The 19342-nt window shown below is 35.2% G+C and overlaps 1 protein-coding gene across 2 annotated transcripts; it reads left to right on the plus strand.

Annotated features, from left to right (window-relative positions):
- The first annotated feature begins 1164 nt into the window (after window positions 1-1164).
- LOC131661631 (GBF-interacting protein 1-like) lies at window positions 1165-9731 on the plus strand. Of its 2 annotated transcripts, none has more exons than XM_058931235.1 (11): window positions 1165-1552; window positions 2877-2920; window positions 3457-3562; window positions 3912-4038; window positions 4140-4528; window positions 4632-4808; window positions 6331-6715; window positions 7122-7425; window positions 7531-7689; window positions 8266-8757; window positions 8951-9731. In XM_058931235.1, exons 1-11 carry the CDS (start codon window positions 1390-1392, stop codon window positions 9251-9253), a joined length of 2649 nt encoding a protein of 882 aa, XP_058787218.1. In that variant the 5' UTR covers window positions 1165-1389; the 3' UTR covers window positions 9254-9731. The 2 variants fall into 2 exon arrangements, with proteins under 2 accessions (XP_058787218.1, XP_058787219.1); XM_058931236.1 differs by having other exon boundaries at window positions 1166-1552; window positions 7125-7425.
- Window positions 9732-19342: the final 9611 nt, after the last annotated feature.

Here is a 19342-nt window from a genome sequence, read left to right on the forward strand (position 1 = left end):
TGAAGAAAAAAACGAACCAATGGGTAACAAAGTAGTGATTTGAAATATGTTCAATTACAGATGTGCATGACACTTTTGTGTAGTTTTAATATAAAATTTAGAAAGCGCGTGAAATTTGTCCATATTTGTAATTTTTTAAATAATTGATTTGGAAAATGTTACCAAAACAGTGATAAATAAAACAATGTACCGATTAATACCGCCTTCGCCCTCGGTTTCACCAACTCCGCCCCCGGTTTGCATGATTAAATTATCAATTAATATATTCAATTATAGCTGTACATGACACTTTCGTGTGGTTTAAATAAAATTCAAAAAACACGTGAAAGTTGTCTCGATTTTAAAGAGGTTATAAAATTAATTAGGAAAATAAAAAAACCAAGACATCTCACATTTTTTGAGAGGAAAATATATATGTAAATAGATTAATAAAATTAATAGAAAAAAAGATAATTTTTAAATATTTTTTAATTCAAGATATCTCACATTTTCTGAGAAAAAAATACATGTGTATATAGATTAGACAAGACATATTTTTTTTATTGATTATAACACTTGCTTGAATTCACTTCTTATTTGCGTATTTTTAAATTTTTTTTTGAGAGATAAATCTTTGACGAGTTAGATTTTACATCACCTTATTATTTTTTATTTTTTCCTTTTATTTAATAAATTACCTTTATTGAAAATATTATAATCTTTTATGTTTTTTTCACACAAATAAGGTATTTTACAAAATAGAGAAAAAATGCATAAAATAAAATAGAGGAAGTGCATTTTCTTTTTAGGTAACCATTAACCAACCCATAAGATACACACATATCTTAAATGAGGTGAGTTGAATTTAAAAGTTCAAGGAAAAAGAAAAGACAACCAATATCAAAGTCAATAAATTAAAAAGGTATGGAAAGGCAAAAGAAATTGCAAGGAGAGGAGAAGGCAAGTGTGAGGAAAAAAATATAAACAACAACATAAATAATTGTTTGGTTTTTCTCTCTCTATCTTGTTCCTTACTCTTGTTCCAATACATGGATTTTCTCTAAATATCTAACCATATATTTTTTCCCTCACATTCCTCACGTTATTTCCACTTTGAGTTAAATCATTCAATTATTTAAAAAATATATAAGGAAAAAGAAAAAAAAAACATTATTATTATTGTGAAATAATTATATAACGGATCACACAAAAACACGCACCTTGTGCCAAGTTATACGAACTTCAAATGTTTCTTCGTTAGTCTCTCTTTGCATCATCACCCATAACAAAATCACTGAACCCTTCTTTCTCTTTCTCTATAAAAATACCATCTTTCTCTTTCTCTCTCTTCCTCCCCCTCTCTCTCTCTCTCAAGCTTCAAAGTTTGTGGCTTTTCAATTTTCTCCAAACATGAGCGGTACTGGGTCCAGGGTTTCGATTCCGAGCGGTGTCAGGAAGACGATCCAGAATATTAAGGAGATCACGGGTAATCATAGTGATGATGAGATTTATGCAATGCTTAAGGAGTGTTCCATGGATCCCAACGAGACTACTCAGAAGCTTCTCTTTCAGGGTATAATCGTGGTCTTATGGTGGTTTATTTGATTTTTTTCGATCTTGATCTTATTGATTTTTTTTGTTGTGTGTTTTGAAAATCTGGGGTTTGTTTGGTTTTTTGAAAGTGTGTCGGTGGAATTGGGTTTTTGGAGTGTGAAGTGGGGACCCTTTGGGGTGAAGTTTTGTTTGGCTAGGTTTGGACTTTTTTTTTTTAATTTTTAAAATTGCCCCTTTTGATTTTTTTGAGGTTTTGTGTAGCTTGGTCTATAGAAAGTTAGCTTCTTTTTACTGTTGATGAAGTTCTGATGTGTTAAGTTTAGGTTTTTTTTCATGCCCTTTTGATTTTTCTTAGGTGCTGTGTAGTTGTTGGTCTAAGGAAAGGTGAGGTGTGTTTAGACTTTAGACAAGAGTCGTTTTCTGGAGTTTGTTTTTGAGTGTCTGGTTTCACATCAGATGTGTTTGGTTGACTTGTATTATAGCTGTGAACTTGACTCAGTTTTTTTTGGGGTCTATAATTTTTGTGCTTCTAAATGTTCAGGCTCAGTTGATACTCATTTAGCGGCTCCTAGTTTATTATTTTTGTGAGGTCATTCTATGTTCTGGTTCCTCAATTCGCTGTAGTTGGTTATTGCCTTGATGTTTCCTCCAATATAGATAGGGGAGTTTGGATTTCATTCGCTATTGTGGCTATTTTGTCTATTGTGCGCCATAATGGGCATTGTCAGCTATTGGAAGTCTATATTTGAACACTTTGCTGTGGCGGCTGCTATAGCGGTCGGTCAATATTGCTACCGTGTTCATGGCTGAACACAAAATCCCTTCCATGGCGGAGAGCCAAAATCCCGCCTTACCGGCCGTTCTGCGGCGCTGGTATAGCGGATTATGGCGGTAAAACCCGCAATATCGTCCAATATTTACCATTGCGGCGAGCCTAAAAACCACCATGTATATCTGCCATAGCGCTGCCATGGCCGCTATTTGATATCACTGCCCTTAACTGGTGTAAATTTCAATCGTAGTTCTTGGTAGAAACAACACATTTTCTGGTTTATGCTTGTTAAATTTGACATATATCATGTTGGTTGTTTCGGTAAATATTTTCACGATCTTTTAATATATATTCCTTCCAGTCTCATGTGAATTATTAGTTTTGGATGTGAAGTTTCAGGCTCTCATAATTTTGCATCTTAATTATCAACACCAATTCATGTATTGCTATTAACCATGACATTTTGAAGTTGTTCAAGCATGTTGTGGCCTTCTTATACTGTTACTGTTACATATTCATGGTTCTGACTATCCATGTCCAAACAAAATAACATCAAGGAACTGTTTTGCAGATACATTTCACGAGGTTAAAAGAAAGAAGGACCGAAGGAAAGAGGTATATTTTGTCTTACAGCTTGCTACATTGTAGCCATCATGTTGATCATTAATCCAAATCTCTGTTATGCTCAAAGTCTATCCATGCTGTCTTTAGCCTTTTTCTGTTTTGTTTTAAATACACCTAGACCTAGCCAAATATCTAATTTTAAGTGCATGTTGTTAAGTATCTATTATCAATCACATTGAACGGATATAGCAGTTTTTGCTTTGCTTTTGTGATGTTTCATTCAGGTTGTTTAGGGGATTCTTTTCCCCCCTCTTCCCTTCCCTTGATTTTGTTAATTGTTCATTTCTCGTGGGCTCCGAAGCATGACTACGCCATTTTGCCATTTTGTTAGGTGTACATGTATCAATGATTGGTAGGAGAAGGGTTTCAATTGCTCACTGGAGGCAAATGGGGGATTTTTAGGACTTTTAGAAAATGTGTTTTATTTGTTTATATAATATGATTTTTATATTTTGTTAATGCTCTTCCATGTTTTAGCTGGCTAATTCTGTTCATGTTTTTCCTTTCATTTATTTATGATTCTGCAGAATGTTAACAATAGAGAGACTTTGGAGTCACATCCAAGACCTGGCACCCAAGGACGTGGGGTTAGAGGTGGTCGGGGAAATTTTACACCTCATCGCATAGTGCACGGTGAAATAGCTATTCTGTTTATGTTTTTGCCCCACCCATGTGCTCTTTGATTATTCCCTATTTCTCTCTTTCCTGCTTACAACCCTCTAATTTCTCTGCTAAAACAGTTTTGCATTGCTAACTTAAGTTCTCTATATTTATAACATGTTTGAAACACAATGTAGGAGCATTTGGCTACTTTTCATCTTGCAAGTTGTTGGTTACCATGCCCTTATTAACATGTTTAACTGGTCACTTGAATGAAAAGTAGTAGATGATGCTGTATTTCTAATGTGCAATTACTATTAGATATTGTGTTTGGCAGTAGAATTTGCTTAACTAAAATAATATTCCACGGGCCTTCTCTCAGATGCTCGAGGTGGCAAGAGTTCTGTACCAAGCAAAGATAACAGGTCCAACGAAGAAACTGCAAAGGGTGTGCCTCCTTTGCCAGGTTCACAAGAGACAAAATCTAGAGAAAAAAGTTCTGGAACAAGGTAAGTAGTTAGCATATTGACTGTCATTTCTTTCTTACATAGACACAAATTTAAGTTATGATACATTTCGATCAGACTACATAACTATCTGTCATTTGCAGCTCTGTTCCAGCTATTGCCAATGGGCCTACAACTGTATCATCTGGAACTACTAATGTGAATTCATCCCCTTCATCTACTGGAAATGTGGATAGGATTAGTCCATCGGATGGTGGTAATATTACTGTCAGTAAGGATTTTCCTTCTGATAGTTCAGACAAAGGTGCAAAAGTTGTTATTGAAAGTGAGTCAGTGCCTTCCATCAGTGACGGCTTAGGGACTAGACCGGCATCGTCATCAGCTGTCTGTTTCTCTTCTTCAGATCCAGTACTTGTTCCATCAAATGATTCACGTTTTGCTGGTGCTGTTGGTGCAATTAAGCGGGAAGTGGGAGGCCAACGTCCTTCCGCAGAATTAAATGTGTCCAACACGTCTGAGAACAAATCTGCTGGTTAGGACATTTATAAGTACATTTATACGTACAATTTTTTTTGCATTTTAACATTTTTTCAATGTAATTAATGAAGAATTTTCCTCCATTAACGGTATGACAGCTTCTGAGGCTGGTAGCTCTTTCCAAGGAAAGAGTCAAAGAAAATCACCAGCAGTGGCTAAGAATCACGTTTCTGAGGCGCCATCTTCATCAACAGTAATACATGGGACCGCCTCAGTTAGCCGGCCATCATCCAATTACAATAACCGGTCACAACAAATAGGTGGCCTTCAGAAAGGTAATTCATATATCTTGTGTTCAAGAAGGATGCTTGTTGTGCACTCCATAGTCCATATTCTTCGGTATTTGATATTTCTTGTTTAATTGCTACCCGTTTCTTACAGAGGACAAACAATGATGTATATACATCATGCATAAATATTTTTGTGTCTAGGTCCTTACTCTTACTCTGTTGTGTATTTTATTCGCTTGTCAAATTCATTCTATACACAAAAGAAAGAATAATGCTTTCTTGTTCTCTGTAATTTGGCCTGATAACATGAATGAATGATGCTTAATCGATACAGAAAATATGGAAGGTTTGATAGAATTGTAGTAATTTTGTAAAGAAAGGCTAATTTTGATCAAATGATCTAAAGCCACTCTACTGAATTATAAAATTACGACTGAACCTTAATAGGAATCCTCGTGTAAAGCTATGTTGTTAAAAGCGGTTGTAGCGGCCGCTATAGCGGTGCGAAGCGGAAATTTTGGCCAAGCCGCTTCCTTTGTTACTGGTACAGCGCGAAAGGGAGAAGCGGGTGTAGCGTCCGCGATTTCGGGTCTTGGGGCGGTTCGGAGCGGTTCGGGTGCGGTCCGAACAAGCCGCTTTTTCTGTTTTTCCAAATTGGACCATCATCGAAGAAGAAGTGGAGAGAGAGAAGAAGAGATGAAGTGGGGAGAGGAAGAAAAAGAGATGACGTGGGGAAAGAGAAGAAGAAGAGATGAAGTGGGGAGAGGAAGAAGAAGAAGAGTGACGTGGGGAGTCGTGAGGACAGAGAAGAAGAAGTGTGACGTGGGGAGTCGTGAGGACAGAGAAGAAGAAGAGATGAAGTGGGGAGAGGAAGAAGAAGTGTGACGTGGGGATAGAGAAGAAAAAAAAGTAAGTGGAAAGAGAAAGAAGAGAGATAATGTAGGGAAATATTTAATTAGTAAGGTGAGAGAGGGGTTGAAAAGTCAAAAGAAAACTAATTTCAATGTGACAGCTATATCCCACCATATATTTCAACTATAATTATAAAAAATATAATAATATGTGCTAAAAAATAGTTTTTAAAATAATAGTTAATGGTTTTTTTATATACATAGTTAATCCTCTTAAAAAAAATAAAAAATAATATACAAGTGCTATTAAAATATTTATATTTTTTAGTGTCCGCGATACTTAAATAGCGCCCGCGTCGCTCCCCGCTTCCGCGCCGCTCCTATTTTGGGGTTGACCGCGCCGCGCCGCTATCCGAGATTAACAACATAGGTGTAAAGTCTCCTTCACCATGGTAGTACTTGGCATCATACTTGCTTAATTAGTATGTATCTATTGTGTTAGTTATTAAATGATCATTAAGGTATTGTCATAAACCAGTTCTATTGAATGCATTTATGTGCCTTTCACTTGTTACATTGTTGTTTTGAATTTTAAGATTTTGTATAGATTTGTCCTGATATGTTGTTAAGTGTGACTGCATTAATTTTTTCCCCGCTGACCATTTATGATCACGAGTTGGTTTGATCTAGATTTATAATGTTTTTCTTCACCACAGGTGGTTCTATTAAGGAGTGGAAACCAAAGCCAACACATACAATTAACCAGGCTTCCGGACCAGCTAGCGTATCCGAGTCTTCCGTTGTTTCAGCTGAAGCTACGATACAATTGCCGTCTGTGTCTAAGGTCCTTGATTCTGAGGAAGCTGCTTCTGAACTGCAGAAGAAGCTTGAGAATTTACGCGTTCCACCACGTCAACATGTCATTCTTCCAAACCATATTTTGGTTCCTGAATCTGAAAAGAGCAAGTTTAGCTTTGGGAGCCTGGGAATCAATTTTGGGGTTGCTACAAATTATGTTACCAGCCCAGAGAGCGAAAAGAGTTCAACTCTTTCCAAAGTTTCTCAGGCTATTGAAGAAACTGCAGGGGAGCAGAACTCAAGGTTGTAAAATTTGGAAATTCTAGTTTTTGAATTTGGTTTCTGAGAAATTTCCTATATGTTTAGTACACATTTTAGAAATCTAATTATCTTATAAGTAGTCATTGGTTATATATGTTTATGATTAAAGTTGTATATATAAAATAGCTTATAAGTCGTCATTGTTAAGGCTTAAATTTAAACTTTTGACATGCATAGATAGTGAGTGTACTTAAATTTTAAACTTTTGACATGCATAGTGAGTGAATTTATGGCATACATACACTTTTACTCGCATGTACTTGTTACTACTAGAACTGTGACATGCTTCTTTTGTTTTCTGCTTTGCATTTGCTGCTATGTATATCTGTTTATTTCTTTGCCAATGATATCCATACGGTCTATTGACTAATGAAATATTTTTCTCCAGCAGTCAAAATGCTACAGTTCCGTCTGTGGTCGGAGATTATTCTGACAACCCACAACCACTCCCTTCTACTGTACCAGAAAATTTGTCATCATCCGTGGAGGTGGATGTCTCATCCAGTAATATTCAAGAGGATAATGAGTCCAAACACGTTTCAACTATGCCATCTGAAGGTAATGAATACCCAGTGGTGCATACTCCGAACTACAATTTAGGTTTCATGCCCCCAATGTTGGAAACACAGCCTGCACAAATTGATAATTCTGAGTCTCAGGCACGAGATATTTCTCGGCTTCCAAGCTTTGTTGTGAGCCCTCTGACCTATTTTTCTCATTTTTTGTTTGTTTGTTTCCTGTTTAGTTCACTATGCATTTTTTTCTTACAAAGTTAAATTTGATTGGATCTTATATAGGTTCATCAGCCGTTTGATCCTAATTACTACGCCCAGTATTACCGCTCTGGTCCTGATAGTGACGGCCGTCTTTCTCCTTTACCTTCTGCCGGGGTTACAACCAAGTACAATGGCGGTGCTCCAGTGCTTCCTACACCAAGTTCTCAGTCTCTTCAAGAGGTTTGCATTGTAAAAATTGCAGTTATTTATCTATGGAGATTGTGTTGCGTACTAATATAAAAGGAAAAAGGAAACAAGTTTATACTGTCAAGAGGTTATTGGTATTTAAACTTAGAGGGGTTTGTTGTCATTTGCTGTGTTTTTTTGAAAACTTAATAACACATCATCTTTATCTTGAAAGCCAACTGAAACCTCCAACTATTAAGCGATGCTTGTAAAAGTTTGTGTAATTATGGTTACTAAGGTGTTTTTGTTCTTTTACCTTAGTTTATTTTCAACCAGCTGTACAAAATGAAATGTTCAAAAGTGAAAAACTGTGTCTTAAATATGTTTGCGTTTCTTGAGACTATTTTCAAGTTTATCTTGTCACAGTTTAAATTGTGTCTGTATTACAAAAATATTAGGAAGCTTAGTTTGATTTCTTAGTAAATTTTACAAGGAAGGTCATATTCCGGTGAAGATATGATGTCATAGGTCTACTTCATATATATCTACTTTGAATTTTCAATCTGAGTTATGTACATAGACATGAGTTTTCTTTGCCTAAAGTTTATGTATTTTATGTTTTGAATGCAGGGAGCTGTTTTGTCCACAGCTGGTCAGACACAACATGCGACTCAAGCTGCTGGGCTGATGCAAAACTCAATAGCTACTCAGCAGCCTCTCCCCGTATTTCGAGGACCGAGTGGGGTTCATATTCCTCATTACTCTCCTAATTACATTCCGTATGGTCATTATATTTCACCATTCTATCTCCAACCTCCAGCAATCCATCAATATTTGGGTAACGGTGCATTTCCTCAACAGCCTCAGGCCAGCACTGTATATCCACCTCCTTCCGCTGTAGCTGCAAACGGGATGAAATATCCCCTTCCACAGTACAAACCTGGAACAAATGCAGCTAACTCAGCTCATTATGTAATGCCAGCTGCCTATGGCGCATATGGCTCCTCCCAAGCTGGTAATTATAATCCTAATTCTGCAGAAACTGCAGGGAATTCGACCTCTAATGAGGATCTCGGTTCATCCCAGTTCAAGGAAAACAATGTATACCTCAATGGACAGCAGGTCTGTGTTCCTTTTGAATTCCATTAATATTTAAATTTAACGAGATGTGATCCAAATAGACTCCATGACAATCATAAAAACAATACAGTGACGGATTTTTCAGCTGTACTTGATTTGTGTTTATGTTTTTATGGATTCGTGGTTCCAGAAAGTTATAGATTTGATGATAATTATGTGCTATTTTCTACTGTAGAGTGAAGGTTCGGCAATGTGGGTTGCTGCACCAGGTCGAGACATTTCCAGTATGCCCGCTAGTTCATTCTACAACCTTCCACCTCAGGGTCAGCATGTGACTTTTGCCCCGACACAAGCTGGCCACGGCAACTTTGCTGGCGTCTATCACCACCCTGCACAAGCAGGGACAGCCGGGACAGTTCATCCACTTCTGCAACAATCACAGACAATGGCGGGAGCTGTCGATATGGTAGGTCCCGGTGGAAATGTTTATCAGCAACAACCTCAGCATGCACATATAAATTGGCCAAGTAACTACTGAAACAGGCTCGGTGACAACCGATAAACAGGATAGATTGAAGTCCTATGTAGGGCAACATTTTTGGAAACTCTAAAAATAATGCTGGAGTTCCGTGAAGGCGATTGGCTGCATGAAGCTGGAAAATTTGCCAATAGGATGATCTGATTGCTTGGCATGTGAAGGTACTGTCCTTCTGTAACTGATATTGACCATTAAACTAGAAACAATTGCAGGCTCTATGTTGTTTTGGTCCTGCTAGTTTGTACCTCTCACTTTTCCAATTGAACTCTAATTTAAGAGTTTTGTTTGGTTTGTGAGAAATGTTGATTCTTGTTTTAGTTTTAGAGTTTGGTAAGTATCAGTTGGTGGGGGAGAGTTTTTTCTGTTGCCTTTTTCTTCTCTTACCTGTAAAGTAAATTTTGATAACATGAAAATTGTTTACTAAAGCTGTTCTAGTGTTATATGGTTAATTTAAAGCAAATTCTCAGTTGTTGTTGCAGTTAACTTGTCATAAAAAATGTTGCAGTTAAGATGGAATACAGGTAAGTGTAGGAGAAGCTACAATTATGGAGGGTTTTATTATTATTATTATTATAATTATTTTAGTGTAAAACTGCAATTAAGCATACTTAAAACTATGACAATTAAGTTTTCTATAAAAATATGTTACTAGTAACTGTAGCAAGTTTTGTTCATACTTTTGTGTTATGCAATTGATTGCAATCCAGAAGGATAATGGTCGTGGTAACTATATGTCTGGTGTTGCGATGTTAAATGCAATGAATATCCATTAGTCATGTATTGTTGGATGGTGTAAATGATTTGTAATATATATCTTGGACTATGGGTATTTTTTTTTTTTGGAAAGCATGTTATTAGTGCGAATTATCTTTCTTCATCACTTCAGCGGATGACTAATATTTGCGAGAATTAATCGTTAGTTGGTTTAGTGGTGATTGACGTTGGATTTGATATCTTCCGCAACCGTGATTGGGAGGGGCTTAAACCACTTGATGTCAGAACTGATTTCTGAACTAGATTAGTCGGTCCAGGAGGCTGGATATTGGTTTTGAAAAAAATATTTTTTTGCGAGAAACTTGCCTCGCCACCTTTGGTAGATCATGGGTTCATTTGGTCACCTCATCATAATATTTCCCCATCATGTAATTCAAATGAATTGGAATGAATATTTTTATGTATGCAATAATAATAATAATGGCAAGTTAATGGGTATTTGTTAAAATTTCAGAACCATTATGTTTATATTTTATTTGATAATATCTGTTTGATTTAGTTTTTAAATTGATTATTTTGGGTGAAATTAGATATTGACGAGCACAATTTTATAATAATTAGGGACCATGTTGTAATTGGTTTCCATACTTAATCTGACCAAATGTGAAGATGAAAGTGATAATAGTTATTATGAACACTTTTGTAAATTAGTTTTGTCTTGATTAATCTATCTGGCTGGGGGGAAATACTCCTTTGGCCAAATTTGTTAGTCGGAAGTGACGATAAAATGATAGATTTTGAAGTGACAGATAAATTTCAAGGGAGGGTGTTTTTAAGAAATCAAATCTAGAGGGTTAAAGTAGAGGGGATTTCTCTTTCTACCTGCTGGTGCTTAAAATCACCTATGAAAATCTCAAAATATTCTTTGAAGATGCATCTCCGAATACACCACAATAAATGTGTTTTCGGAGATGTATTTTCGAAAACATCTTTTATGCGTTTGAAAGATGTTTTGGATGCTCAAACATTTCAAACACCCAAATTCAAACAACACTCCACAACAATAATAAAAGACACAAGTATTTTTTATCCTGGTTCACTGTTAACAACGTTAGTCCAGTACACCCACTAATTTTTCCTTATAAAAAAGGATTTAATCCATTAATCAGATAACTTTTGATTACAGTCTCAATGACACACTGTCAGTGACATCTCAAGAAATTCAACCAAGTTGGTCTCTTGAGGAAAACAACCTCAATGATAAACTATCATTGACATCTCAAGAATTCTGACCGAATTGGTCTCTTGAGAAAAATAACCTCAATGAAAAATTGTCATTCACATCTCAAGAATTCTGACCGAAATGGTTGGTCCCTTGAGGAAAACAACCTCAATGACAAACTGTCACTAACATCTCAAGAATTCTGACCGAAATGGTTGGTCCCTTGAGGAAAACAACCTCAATGACAAACTGTCACTAACATCTCAAGAATTCTGACCGAACTGGTCTCTTGAGGAAAACAACCAAACTTGGTTAAAAGAAATTTATGTTTATAAGAGTGTTTCTTAAATAAGCATATACACAAGTTTACATTCAAGGTTTACACAATGGAAAAATATGAAGAATTTAAGCTTTGAAGGGTTTCTTCTTTCTATCATTGTTGTTGCACATATATTCTTCTTTGTAGCGCTCTTGCATTCGTTCTATCTCGTGATCACTATTCTGGATTCTCAACTTGATCATTTGAAGAAGTCTAAGATTTTCAGATGGTATTCGCACTTTTAACATTTTTCAATGTCTCTCATTTTCTTTTGCATAACTGCTTCTGATCGTGTATGATATTACTTGTGTACCAACTGCAACATTCCACCTTTCTTTGTTTTCAACTTTATGAACCTTAGCATATTTCATCTAATATCCTTACTGAGTTTCTTCATCCTTCATTTCAAATTCTCATATGTTTTTTCTCATATATTTTCTTCTTTTCGTGTGCATCGTCCTCTTGTGCACCTATATTCTCTTCTTCTTCTTCTTCTTCTTCTTCTTCTTCTTCTTCTTCTTCTTCTCCTTCTTCAGTTTTTCTTCACTTTTGTATTTTCTTTTTTCACGTGTACATCTCTGTAGCTTCTTAAATTTTTATTTCTCTCACTCTCTTGTGTGTATATTCTACGCATACTTCAATGTTCCAATTTCTATTCAAATAGATAAAGAAAATAGACCAATTAGAGAATGAGAGATTCAGTATCCACACAACAAATAGTTGTTGGAGACGTTAGCTAGTAACCGAGTAGAGTGGCACTTGTAGCACTAGGATATATGACAGGACATGTGAAAGCAGTAACAATATATTCTACAGTCCTTTATCCTGATTTGCAGGGTAATGGATAGGATGTTGTACTGTAGTCACGTGATCTTGTACTTTAAATAGTATTTTCACACAAACTCTCTTCTCAGCTAATTTCATGATTCAGAGGGTTCTGATAGAAATGAATGAAGCTTGATCATAGGTCAGAGTCACTATCTTTTTTTTCACACTTAACTTCTTGAGTCAGAGGCTTCTGATAGGTTATGATGAAGTTTGATTAGAGTAAGTCTTCAGAGCTTTGAGATATCAGAGTCATAAAGAGTTACAGTCTATCTCAAATATCTTCTGGAAAGATTCTTGTAGAGCATTAACTTGATAACCTAAATGTTTGACTTAATTTTTTGTTTCTTCAAGATCTTCTTTCAAATGTTTTCCCTTTGAATCAAAGGCTTCCGATAAATAATGATGAATCTTGTTCAGAGTTTAAAGTCATTCTTTATTTCCGAGTTTGTTTGTTTCAGATAACACCAATCTTTAGACTTCACTAGTCTTCAGATACTGTTGATCGTCAGATTCGGTGTGTGCTTAACTCTATATTTAGTGTATTCAAACTTGACTTCTTCCGAGTCAAAATTTCTTTCTTTAGATTTGCACACTTAACAACAATTAGAGTATAAACTTGTTCTCCATACCAGTGTACTTGTTATCATCAAAACTTCAAGGATTAGTTAATGAACCAAACTTGTTCCAACAATATTAATATTAATGATGTTTAATATACACATTTTTAAATATTTCAATACGTGTTTAAGTTTTCATTTTTTTTACATTTTAATACAAGTTCTATTTGTGTCTGTTTTAGAATTTTCTTCTGTTCCGAGTGGTTCTGTAAATACATCTCCAAAATAAAAGAATAGGGTGGTACCGAAGATGCAACTCCGGAACGTCCCCCGATACAAGATAGAACTTCTAAGGTCCATATTTGTCTAGAACTACTATAAGTAAGTGACTTTTATATCAAGTTTCTTACAAATCACATACATCAGAATGAACATCAATTGACATGTCGCAAATGTTTACTTCAAAGGCGCATAACCCTCAATTGAATTTAAGTTCATTGAGTAGATCTGAAATACATACTGGAGAATCTCCTACCATACTCCGATAATCGAAAAAGTGTGAAACTCCAGTTCCGTTCACCTTCGATTGTCAATGAAGAGAAGATTGAATTCAATAACTTTGAGTTGAAGATGGGTGTAGATTTAAGGGCTATGTAGAATATATTTTTTCGTTACGAAAAAACAGTTTCGATCGAAGTGTATGCGATGATTTCGAGATCAATAGAAAATATTATGAAGATGTTAGAACGTCCACCTGGATGTTTAAATGTAATGCTCGATTTATGTTAACGATTACCTATGTAATATTTTGTTTTTTATCTTATCAATGCTAATTTTATTTTTTATTCTGCATCTTTTTGATTCTGTGATTCTTTCTGCTTCAATATGCTCACGAAATATATCTTCGTAAGGTTTACGATGATACAATTCCGGAAGCAAATTAGATAAAAATTTGAGGTGTCACTCAAAATGAGACAGAATTGTGTGTGCTTGGGGTGCATCCGGAGATTGATTTCCAAAATCAAAAGATATTTTGAGTATTTCACGAGTGTGTCTTAAGCAATTCCCAAGAATAATGCAGTCCTTTGAAAAAACAAAAATAAGTAGGGTATTAAAACACTACAATACTGCTGTCAGAAATCGAACCCTGGACCAACAGCCTACCCCGCTACCCCACCCACCTCATAAATACGTCTATTGAATATTACATAGATGTATTTTTGTAAGTTGTAGCTTCTGTTAAAACACGGGTCAATTGCACTTGTATGTTTTACTATGATTTAGTTGTTAATAGTTAATATTCAAACAAAGCAATGCTAATTTAGTTTAGATTTTGATCAATAGTAACAATTGCACCTGTCATAATTAATTTTCAACGCAACAAAAAGCCTCGCACCAAATAAATACTAATAATAATAATAATACAAAAATGTGGATGCAAGAACATTAAAAAATTAACTGTTACATTCAAAAAGTAACATAGTTATTTACAATGTCTCTCGGAGTTCATAAGTGAGTCTTGGAATTTGTTTAGTTTCACTTCTACATACACTCAAAGTACATTCATATGCCAACTGACTGTGTTTTAACATAAGCTATCATTTTCATTTTTAGAAGTGCATTTTCGAAATGTTTTAGAAATATATATTCAGATTAACTTTAGACAAAATAAAGTGATTCACTCATGAATTGTTGAGGTGTGTATATATTAATGCATATGTTTTTTTTTTATTAAACAATTTATTTTTAATAGGATTCTAACTTGAGATCACGAGAAAAACACTTTTAAAATTCAAACGTTTTAATGTTAGACCACACACGCATATCAAATATCTGATAGTTTTTTTTTAATAGGCAATTTGTGCCTAGTAGGACGAATATCTGATAGTTATTATGAGAAAAGAAACAACGTTTAATTGATGTTGAATAGCTTTATGTTTTAATCCACCGCCATCACAATCCACGTCACATTTTTTTATTATTTGTTATATGTCAAATAAACAAGCTTCTCTAACATATGAGAAAATTGAGAGTTGATTGGATCTATAAACAACTTATTTAGCTTTTTCTTTAAGGCAATTCATTTAGCTTATGACCGGTTAAGATTAAGACTGATCAAATTGATATCTGCTCGGAAATCTAACACACGGAATGAAACGACATGGAACTAACTTAAGTTCCATATTATTGTTTGAATAATTTGATAGTATAGTGGAAAAAAACACTTTATCTTATTCCTCCCAAATTAGGAGGGAACCAACTATAAAGGGGATTAAGCTCTTGCCTTAGATTCTAAAATACTTTATACTTTTTCATATTCAAGTGCAACTTAGCAATTAGAGTAAGGGTTTAAGATGTTAATTACTCATTATGTTTCATAATAATTGTCGTTTTAAGAAAAAAAATATTTGTTTTAAAAATGAAAATCATTCTCATTTTTCAATGTAGAAATAATTGTTATATTTTCAATAATGTGTTTCAATTATTGCTATGTACACTACTTTCAACATATTAACAAAGTTACTTTAGTAAAAGTGCAATATCTTATGATAATATTATTATATTTTTTAATCTGTATGTAAAAACCTTAACCGACAGTCATTTTAAAACGGAGAGAATAAAATTTTATAGATGGTTGTTGAATACCATTTGTTCCGAGCTGACTATAAAATGGTATTCAACAACCATCTATAAAAATAGTTCAATGACTACTTCATCTAGGGGTATAAATACTTCTGCACGCATAAGACCAAAGGTATACACACACTTATCATACTTTACTATACTCATTAATTAATTTGGGCGTCAGAGTGTTAACCTTACAGGTTCACCATTGTGATCCACCAGACTTATAGCACCACATTAGGAGTTCAACATTATAATTCTGATTCCAATCCGGAACAATGATACCATATGTGGAAATTGACTATTGATTCTCGCAAATTTCCATGATCAAACATTGTTTGATGTGAAAGTTAGTTCACCGTAACAGAACCCTAAGATAATGGGGGATATCCAATATTTAGAGCTCATTCATATCTTTCGACCCGAGACTCTTTCTAATTTCTGGCACCGATGAGGCCAAAAAGGATCACCATGCAAATAGAAGTTTCTACAATTGAATTCCCTTCAACCTACCTGAACAAAAATGTCAAATGGAGCTGAGGACCCCAATATCATGAAAGGATAGACGAAAACATCAATACAACATTATCGAAACCACGACTCCTGCGACAATAGAAATCCCGGTAGTTCGATGTGCCTTGAGATGGTCGAGGTGCGAGAATACAAATACATAGTGCAGGTCAACATGAGAGTCTGACTCCGTCGGACACATGTCAATCTTACCACTCATCAGCACGAGAGTATAAACCTTCTAAAGTCGGTCACAGAGAAAACAGATAGATAAATGACTAGCATATGCCTTATCGCTATTCTTTTTAAGAAGTCATCATCAACCTCATCAGATGGGTTGTAGTCGACCCCGTCGGATACAACACTACCCTTAATCCATAGATGACAAATGCAAAAGAGATGATCATTATCGTTGTTGGCCGATCACAACGACACTTCTTTTCTAAAGGACAAAACTGTAAGGATTCTCACACCCAAAGAGGTTAATACCTCGTAGAAGCAGTGACACAAACTTGAGGTCGCCTAAAACATTGTCGCTATAAGCGTCAATCGCCTAAGCTTAATTGATCATCCATGAGTACTGACCATAACCATTACACAATCCTAGTGAATAAGGCGGTAATGACCAAAGGAGTTCCAACGATAATACAACAATTTGGAAGACCGTCTGCCTTAATCCCATTCTTGGAAACGACATGCCAGGAATCCACCCCAAATTAAGGGGTACAAACAATATCCAAGCAAGTATTTTAGGAAAGGCATTCACATTTTGAATCATTTTTATTATCTTCTAATGTGAATAACATTCTAGTATTTATAAAAATGTTGTATATTACCCCATTCCTTTTAAAAGCAGAGTCAAAGAAATAAAGCGCATTAAGTCACAACTGGTGCATCCCTTTGCCACTTCAAGGGTATAGACAATGGAGCCCAAAGACGCCAACCTCAAACAAAGCTCAAACTTGAGGACAGGGAGGGGAACCCAACTCTTGGTCGAGGACGGTCCCCAACGATGTTAGAGAATTATGTTAGTTCCCAACGAATGGGATGGGTAAACCTTACGCCGCTCTCGATATAAGGGACATGTAAGAATTACGCCAATTCTCAAAAGGAGGATACATAGTGACTAAATGCTAAGAGATCATTCTGATTCCCAACAAGTAGGGGGTTAAACCATAATATAGCAAGCTCCCCATACTCCCGACAAGGAAGAAGCATAAATCAAAGCCAACTCGAACAACGTAGGATCCAGGGGTGGATGGGTCAATGAAAAATAAAATAACTCAAAGAGATTAAACCATTAGAAGGAATCCAACAACAAGAAAGAAGTTCAATTAGCGTGATAAAGTCATTACAAAGCCTGAAAGGGCAACAAAGGCGTGCAGGTCGGACCAATACAAAATATTATATAAGAAGGCCTCCTTTGGGGTCTTCACTGTCTCCTACAATTGCTCCATCTTGAACCAACTTCTAGACGGTTGAACTCCGACTGAGAAACCTGGGTTCTCAGACACAACAACTCCACCTGATCGACCATATATTGAAAAGCATCGAAGACAGTCTTAAGACCCTCATCAATAGCTTTATTGATTTTTTCTGCATCGCCGTGGGCTTTTTGATAATGAACCTACAAATTCTTGACTTGAGATTATTTCTCCTTCTTCAAGACATCTTTGGCCACAGTCTATTGAGAGATCAATGTCGCCAAAAAGTCTTTCGCTTCCTCAAGAGCCTTATCTTTGGTCTTTAAAGACTCCCGAAGGTCAGAAACCCTATAGCAAGAGTGAAGGGGGCACTGAGGGTATCCATCAACCTTCTCCCGAAGTCTAGATAATCAATCCATCTCTTTTTAGAGGTCGGTCAAGTGCTCTTGGAGCGGCGATCAGTCGTCGAGGACTAAGTCACACGCTCTCTTCTAGATATCTCTCTCCTTAGAACATATGGAAGACGACCTTCGAAATCAACTCAATCTTCTCAGCATCAGGAAGATTTTGAAGGAAAGAAAGTTCCCACTCATGCAAACAAGCCTGCACCTCTTGCAAATTCCTTGTTTTTCTGATGAATTGGGCCGGAAATTTAGGATTTTTTCGGATGAATTGGCACGGTAAAATTTCGATTCAGAGTTGATTTTCTAGAAAACTGAGTTTTTTTACGTTAGACCGTGTAAAGGCCAGAAACACAAAAACGCAAGGGACAAAACGCGAGAATACAATTCCTATAACTTTAATATTGGTTAAAATCGACAGCATCCCCGACAACGACGCCAATTTCAATGAAAATGCGAAGTAAATGGGTTCATGAGTGTTTTCAGATATGCATATTGGAATTTACCCTAGAAAATTTCAGAGACGCATCTCGGAACTAATTTACTGCTTGATTTATGAAGGGTGCGTTCGGAGATACATCTCCAAAAATTTACCGAGAACATTTTAGATTTTTCAAAATGTGGAAGAAAGTAACGGGATGAATAGAAAATTTTCCATATATATACCCATTTGAGGTCACCATCTCACTGGCCCATACATAACCACAAACAAATTTTCATTTCTTTGTGAACCAAGTGTGGTTTTAGCAAAGATAATTTGTTAATAAATATGTCGTTTTGCTTTTTCTGTATGATGTAAGTTAAAATTTTATATGGTTATATACTATATTGATTTTTTTTTCTCTTTTTAATATAATAATTTATTTGTTGACCAACGTGTAGTTGTTCCAAGTGGTAAGTGATTTGGACACTTCAAAGAGGTGACGTTGAGTTCGATTTCTATATCTCTTAAGTAAGGAGAAAACTATCTTAATAGATGAGTATTCACTTTGTGTTTCTAATAGATTCCTTTTGAAAATAATTAGTCATTATTAATAAATTGACACAATTTGACATGTTTAACTTTGGTTTTATCATTTTATTAAAAATATTATACTTAGATTTAAAAAAAAAAATCTATTTAACTAAATATATTAGACTTAAATTATTAAAAAAACTTACAAAGTCTGATATTATGATTTTAAGCACAAAATCAAATATTAAAATAAAATTAAATAACAATATTTATATGGCGCACATTTTTTCAAAAGAGAAATCTCTCTTCTCTATCTCACAAATGTTTCTCTTCCAAGTCTTTGCTTGTTATCATTTTTGTTTATTGGATTCTGAATGTGTTTTGTTGCTTCTAGACTATATAGACTAATGAGTATTCCATTGATGTCACTTTAATAAAAAAAATGTTTTCATTTTTATTTAAATAACTTTTTTCTAGTTATACTATTTAATTAATATACATTCTAAAAAATATATTTCATTTTATATTTCTGAT

The sequence above is a fragment of the Vicia villosa genome, linkage group LG3 (genome assembly GCF_029867415.1).
Source record: "Vicia villosa cultivar HV-30 ecotype Madison, WI linkage group LG3, Vvil1.0, whole genome shotgun sequence".
Classification (NCBI taxonomy): domain Eukaryota; kingdom Viridiplantae; phylum Streptophyta; class Magnoliopsida; order Fabales; family Fabaceae; genus Vicia; species Vicia villosa.

Excerpts from the sequence above, each read along its gene's own strand:
- LOC131661631 (XM_058931235.1), top strand. The coding sequence starts at position 1,390 with ATGAGCGGTACTGGGTCCAGGGTTTCGATTCCGAGCGGTGTCAGGAAG. Across the intron at positions 7,690-8,265 it reads GTTCTCAGTCTCTTCAAGAG|GGAGCTGTTTTGTCCACAGC; the intron begins GTTTGCATTGTA and ends TTTTGAATGCAG. Across the intron at positions 8,758-8,950 it reads TATACCTCAATGGACAGCAG|AGTGAAGGTTCGGCAATGTG; the intron begins GTCTGTGTTCCT and ends TTTCTACTGTAG.